At 59.7% G+C, this 7,083-nt stretch overlaps 1 protein-coding gene across 1 annotated transcript; it reads right to left on the reverse strand.

The window, feature by feature from the left end:
- Positions 1-999: 999 nt before the first annotated feature.
- Positions 1,000-5,901, reverse strand: LOC126635224 (uncharacterized; the record flags this gene model as incomplete). Its single annotated transcript, XM_050306253.1, has 2 exons — positions 5,802-5,901; positions 1,000-2,392 (listed from the first exon to the last, which is right to left on the reverse strand). A coding segment is annotated over exon 2 (1,335 nt), but the record flags the coding sequence as incomplete, so codon positions are not given.
- Between the last annotated feature and the right edge of the window lie 1,182 nt (positions 5,902-7,083).

Here is a 7,083-nt window from a genome sequence, read left to right on the forward strand (position 1 = left end):
ATTGAACAGGGATTGGGGAACAGGGATTGGGGAAACAGGGATTGAGGGAACAAGGATCAGGGAAACGGATTGAGGGATCAGGGAAACAAGGATCAGGGAAACAGGGATTGGGGAACAGGGATTGGGGGAACAGGGACTGGGGAACAGGGATTGAGGGAATGGGGATCAGGGATCGAGGGAATAGGGATCGGGGAAACAGGGATTGAACAGGGATTGAGGAAACAGGGATTGGGGAACAGGGATTGGGGGAACAGGGATCAGGGAAACAGGGATTGGGGAACAGGGATTGAACAGGGATTGGGGAAACAAGAATTGAACAGGGATTGGGAGAACAGGGATCAGGGAACAGGGATTTGGGAACAGGGATTGGGGGAACAAGGATTGGGGGAACAGGGATTGGGGGAAAACATAGATCAGGGAAACGGACTGAGGGAACAGGGATCAGGGAAACAGGGATTGGGGGAACAGGGATCAGGGAAACAAGGATCAGGGAAACAGGGATTGGGGAACAGGGATTGGAAGAACAGGGATTGGGGGACAGGGATTGGGGAACAGGGATTGGAAGATGAGGGATTGGGGGAAAAGGGATTGGGAGAACAGGGATTGGGGGACAGGGATTGGGGAACAGGGATCAGGGATCAGGGAAACAGGGATTGGGGGGAAATGGGGATCAGGAAGAAACAGGGATTGGGGAAACAGGGATTGGGGAAACAGGGATTGGGAAACAGGGATTGGGAAACAGGGATCAGGGGAACAGGGATCAGGGGGAAACAGGGATCAGGGGGAACAGGGATCAGGGGGAACAGGGATCCAAGGACACTCCCAGCGTGTGGGAAGCTCGTGGACGAATCCACCGCGGTGCAGCTGCCACGGGAACGGGACACTGGGACCCCAGAGAGGGAATCATGGAATATCCCAGTGGGAAGGGACCCTCAGGGATCCGAGCCCAACCTCAGGAGCCCCAAAATCCCAGCACTGTCCAGAGAGCCCTTCCCAAACGCTCCCCGGAGTTTGTGGGGTCGGGGCTGTGGGCGCTTCCCTGGGAATGCCGGGATCCCGGGAATACTCCCGTGCAGGGACATTGGGAATGCCGGGAATGCTGGGAATGCCGGGATCCCGGGAATACTCCCGTGCAGGGACATTGGGACACTGGGAATGCCGGGATCCCGGGAATACTCCCGTGCAGGGACATTGGGACACTGGGAATGCTGGGATCCCGGGAATACTCCTGTGCAGGGACATTGGGACACTGGGAATGCCGGGATCCCGGGAATACTCCTGTGCAGGGACATTGGGACACTGGGAATGCTGGGATCCCGGGAATACTCCTGTGCAGGGACATTGGGACACTGGGAATGCTGGGATCCCGGGAATACTCCCGTGCAGGGACATTGGGACATTGGGAATGCTGGGAATGCCGGGATCCCGGGAATACTCCTGTGCAGGGACATTGGGAATGCCGGGAATGCCGGGATCCCGGGAATACTCCTGTGCAGGGACATTGGGAATGCCGAGATCCCGGGAATACTCCTGTGCAGGGACATTGGGACACTGGGAATGCTGGGATCCCGGGAATACTCCCGTGCAGGGACATTGGGACACTGGGAATGCTGGGATCCCGGGAATACTCCTGTGCAGGGACATTGGGACACTGGGAATGCTGGGATCCCGGGAATACTCCCGTGCAGGGACATTGGGACACTGGGAATGCTGGGATCCCGGGAATACTCCCGTGCAGGGACATTGGGACACTGGGAATGCTGGGAATGCTGGGATCCCGGGAATACTCCCGTGCAGGGACATTGGGACACTGGGAATGCCGGGATCCCGGGAATACTCCCGTGCAGGGACATTGGGACACTGGGAATGCCGGGATCCCGGGAATACTCCTGTGCAGGGACATTGGGAATGCCGGGAATGCTGGGATCCCGGGAATACTCCCGTGCAGGGACATTGGGAATGCTGGGAATGCCGGGATCCCGGGAATACTCCTGCCCAGCAGGGTGCTGTCCATGTCCCATGGAACACTGGGAATGCTGGGATCCCGGGAATACTCCTTCCCAGCAGGGCACTGTTGGTGCCCCCTGGGACACTGGGAATGCCGGGAATGCCGGGATCCCGGGAATACTCCTGCCCAGCAGGGCGTTGTCTGTGCCCCCTGGGACACTGGGAATGCCGGGAATGCCAGGATCCCGGGAATACTCCCATGCAGCAGGGCACTGTCCATGCCCCCTGGGACACTGGGAACGTTGGGAATGCCGGGAATGCCGGGATCCCGGGAATACTCACGTCCAGCAGGGCGCTGTCCATGCTGAAGCCGTGCGTGGTCAGCATGGTCTGCAGGTTGTCCAGGTTGGAGTCGATGGTGTCCAGGTGGTCGTTGAGTTCATTCCTGGCGGGAATGCAGAGCGGGAGCAGGGAATCAGCGCTGAGGGGGGCTCTTCCCATGCCTGGCAGGTTCATCCACCCCAAGGCGCTGAATCCCTGACATCCCAACGGGAGCAGGGCCGGGATCCCGGGATCTGTGCCCAGCATTCCAACGGGAGCAGGGCTGGGATCCCTGGATCTGTCCCACTGACATCCCAAAGGGATTGGGGGCTGGGATCCCTGGATCTGCCCCAACATCCCAAGGGATTGGGGGCTGGGATCCCTGGATCTGCCCACTGACATCCCAAGGGATTGGGGATTGGGGGCTGGGATCCCTGGATCTACCCACTGACATCCCAAGGGATTGGGGATTGGGGGCTGGGATCCCTGGATCTGCCCCAACATCCCAATGGGAGCAGGGTTGGGATCCCTGGATCTGCCCCAACATCCCAAGGGATTGGAGGCTGGGATCCCTGGATCTGCCCCAACATCCCAAGGGATTGGGGGCTGGGATCTCTGGATCTGCCCCAACATCCCAAGGGATTGGAGGCTGGGATCCCTGGATCTACCCACTGACATCCCAAGGGATTGGAGGTTGGGATCCCTGGATCTGCCCCAACATCCCAATGGGATTGGGGGCTGGGATCCCTGGATCTGCCCCAACATCCCAAGGGATTGGGGGCTGGGATCCCTGGATCTGCCCCAACATCCCAAGGGATTGGGGGTTGGGATCCCTGGATCTGCCCAATGACATCCCAAGGGATTGGAGGTTGGGATCCCTGGATCTGCCCCAACATCCCAATGGGATTGCGGGGTTGGGATCCCTGGATCTGCCCAATGACATTACAGGGGATTGAAGGTTGGGATCCCTGGATCTGCCTGCTCACATCCCAAGGGATTGGAGTTTGGGATCCCTGGATCTGCCCACTGACATCCCAAGGGATTGGAGGCTGGGATCCCTGGATCTGCCCCAACATCCCAAGGGATTGGGGGCTGGGATCCCTGGATCTGCCTGCTGACATCCCAAGGGATTGGAGGTTGGGATCCCTGGATCTACCCACTGACATCCCAAGGGATTGGAGGTTGGGATCCCTGGATCTGCCTGCTGACATCCCAAGGGATTGGAGGTTGGGATCCCTGGATCTGCCTGCTGACATCCCAAGGGATTGGAGGTTGGGATCCCTGGATCTACCCACTGACATCCCAAGGGGATTGAAGGTTGGGATCCCTGGATCTGCCCCAACATCCCAATGGGATTGGAGGTTGGGATCCCTGGATCTGCCCCAACATCCCAAGGGATTGGGGGCTGGGATCCCTGGATCTGCCCATTGACATCCCAATGGGATTGGAGGCTGGGATCCCTGGATCTGCCCCAACATCCCAAGGGATTGGAGGTTGGGATCCCTGGATCTGCCCACTGACATCCCAATGGGATTGGGGGTTGGGATCCCTGGATCTGCCCAAACATCCCAATGGGATTGGAGGCTGGGATCCTTGGATCTGCCCCAACATCCCAAGGGATTGGAGGTTGGGATCCCTGGATCTGCCTGCTGACATCCCAAGGGATTGGAGGCTGGGATCCCTGGATCTGCCCACTGACATCCCAAGGGATTGGAGGCTGGGATCCCTGGATCTGCCTGCTGACATCCCAATGGGATTGGAGTTTGGGATCCCTGGATCTGCCCCAACATCCCAATGGGATTGGGGGCTGGGATCCCTGGATCTGCCCCAACATCCCAAGGGATTGGGGGTTCGGATCCCTGGATCTGCCCACTGAAATCCCAATGGGATTGGAGGCTGGGATCCCTGGATCTGCCTGCTGACATCCCAAGGGATTGGAGTTTGGGATCCCTGGATCTGCCCACTGACATCCCAAGGGATTGGAGGCTGGGATCCCTGGATCTGCCCCAACATCCCAAGGGATTGGAGGCTGGGATCCCTGGATCTACCCATTGACATCCCAATGGGATTGGAGGCTGGGATCCCTGGATCTGCCCCAACATCCCAATGGGAGCAGGGCTGGGGTCCTTGAATCTGTCCCCCCAAATCCCATGGGAAGCAGGGATGGGGTCCCTGGATTAGCCCCTGGACATCCTGATGGGAGCAGGGCTGGGATCCCTGGATCTGCCGCCAATATCCCAAGGGAAGCAGGGTTAGGATCCCTGGATCTGCTCCCCGATATCCCAAGGGAAGCAGGGCCCAGAGTCCCCAGCTCCCCCTGGGAATTCCAGACCCTTTCCCAGCCCAAATCCCGTCCCCTGCCAGGTGTGGATCCCCGGCAAAAGGAAGGGCACAAAACTTGCTTTGCTTTGCTGGGAAATTCCAGGGGGATCAGAAATCCCTTCCCAGGGGGCTGGAGGTGGGAAAACACCGCCCAGGAGGAGATGGAGCTACTGGGAATGATGGGGAGAACTGGAGCTGCTGCTGGGGAACCGAACATTCCCACTGGATCCCACCTGGGACCAGAGGGGGTGGCAGAAAGAGCTGAACATGGACAGGCCCCCAGCATGGAATTCTGGAATGGTCTGGGTGGGAAAGGTCCTTAAATCCCATCCTGCCACGGGCAGGGACAGCTCCCACCATCCCAGGGGGATCCAACCCGGCCTGGGACACTCCAGGGATCCAGGGGCAGCCACAGCTTCCCTGGGAATTCCAGCCCAGCCCCTCCCCACCCTCCCAGCCAGGAATCCCTTCCCAATCTCCCCCCTAACCCTGGGCAGCCATTCCCTGTGTGCTGTCCCTCCAGCCCTCATCCCAAATCCCTCTCCAGCTCCCGGGGCCGTGAGGAGTGTCCTGGCTGGATACACCCCGGTAGCACTGGAATTGCAGTCCCCACTCCTGGCTGCTCCGTGATTCCATGGAATTCCTGCTCTGGCATTCCAGCCCCGCTGCTGGAGGTGCAGAATCCCCCACCCATCACCCCCCCACCCATCCAGGAGCCCCCCCCTGAGGAGGCTGACGGGAAGGACGTGGTCCCACGGCTGGAATTGGGCGGGAAATGCCAATTCCGTGGGAAACTCGCTCCCGTTTTAGCTTGGAATTGGCTGGGACAGGGACGGGACAGCCCCGGGAAGAGCTGGGATGAGCTCCTGGAGTGGGTTCATGGAATTGGGTGCCTGCAGCAGCCCCAACCCCTCCCACAGCTACACCCTGGAATGGGATTGCTGTGGGGTTGTGCTGGGAATGCGACCACCAATCCCTGAAGGAAGAGCTGCTGATCCTGCAGTGATCCCACAGCGATCCCTCAGTGATCCCACAGTGCAGTGATCCCACAGAGATCCCGCAGTGATCCCGCAGTGATCCCTCAGTGATCCCACAGTGATCCCTCAGTGATCCCACAGTGATCCCACAGCAATCCCACAGCAATCCCACAGTGATCCCGCAGTGATCCCTCAGCGCTCCGGGCGGGAATGGCGGTGGTTCCCGGCACTCACTTGTCGAGGCAGGCGACGCTGAGGCACTTGTCGTGGGCGGGGGGCGCGGCGGGGCCGTCGGCGGGCGCGGGGGGGTCGCTGTCCCGCAGGATGGCGTCGATGAAGGTGGACGGCGACAGCGGCGTCTCGGCCGCGCCCTCTCGCGCCCCGCGCCCGCGCGCCCCGCACCCGGCTCCTCCACCCGCGGGCTCTGCTCGGGGCTGGCAGGCTCCTCCTTGATCCGCACCGGGGGGCTGCTCCTGACGGACACACACAGGGAATGAGCCACGGGAACGGTGGGAATGGTATCGGGGATAGCGGGAATGATGCTCGGGGATAGTGGGAATGGCATCGGGGATAGCGGGAATGGCATCAGGGATAGTGGGAATGGCATCGGGGACAGTGGGAATGAGTCTTGGGGACAGCGGGAATGGCATCGGGGATGGTGGGAATGGCATCGGGGACAGTGGGAATGGCATTGGGGATAGCGGGAATGGCATTGGGGACAGTGGGAATGAGTCTTGGGGACAGTGGGAATGACATCAGGGACAGCGAGAATAGCATCGGGATAGCGAGAATAGCATCGGGAGACAGCGGGAATGATTCTCAGGGATAGTGAGAATGGCATCGGGACGCTAGCGGGAATGGCATCGAGATAGCGGGAATGGCATCGGGGATAGTGGGAATGGCATCGGGGATAGCGGGAATGAGCCTTGGGGACAGTGGGAATGAGTCTTGGGGACAGTGGGAATGACATCAGGGACAGTGGGAATGGCATCGATGAAGCAGAGAATAGCATCGAGATAGCGGGAATGGCATCAGGGACAGCGGGAATGGCATCGGGGATAGCGGGAATGAGCCTTGGGGAAAGCGGGAATGGCATTGGGGATAGTGGGAATGGCATCGGGGATAGCGGGAATGGCATCAGGGATAGTGGGAATGGCATCAGAGATAGTGGGAATGGCATCGGGGATAGCGGGAATGGCATCGGGGATAGTGGGAATGGCATCGGGGATAGCGGGAATGGCATCGGGGATAGTGGGAATGGCATCGGGGATAGTGGGAATGGCATCGGGGATAGCAGGAATGAGCCTTGGGGAAAGTGGGAATGGCATCGGGGATAGTGGGAATGGCATCGGGGATAGCAGGAATGAGCCTTGGGGATAGTGGGAATGGCATCGGGATAGCGGGAATGGCATCAGGATAGCGAGAATGGCATCAGGGACAGCGGAATAGCATCGAGATAGCGGGAATGAGCCTTAGGGGAAAGCGGAATGGCATTAGGGATAGTGGGAATAGCATC

The sequence above is a fragment of the Myiozetetes cayanensis genome, unplaced genomic scaffold, assembly GCF_022539395.1.
Source record: "Myiozetetes cayanensis isolate MyiCay16 unplaced genomic scaffold, myiCay2020 scf1164, whole genome shotgun sequence".
In the NCBI taxonomy this organism is placed as follows: domain Eukaryota; kingdom Metazoa; phylum Chordata; class Aves; order Passeriformes; family Tyrannidae; genus Myiozetetes; species Myiozetetes cayanensis.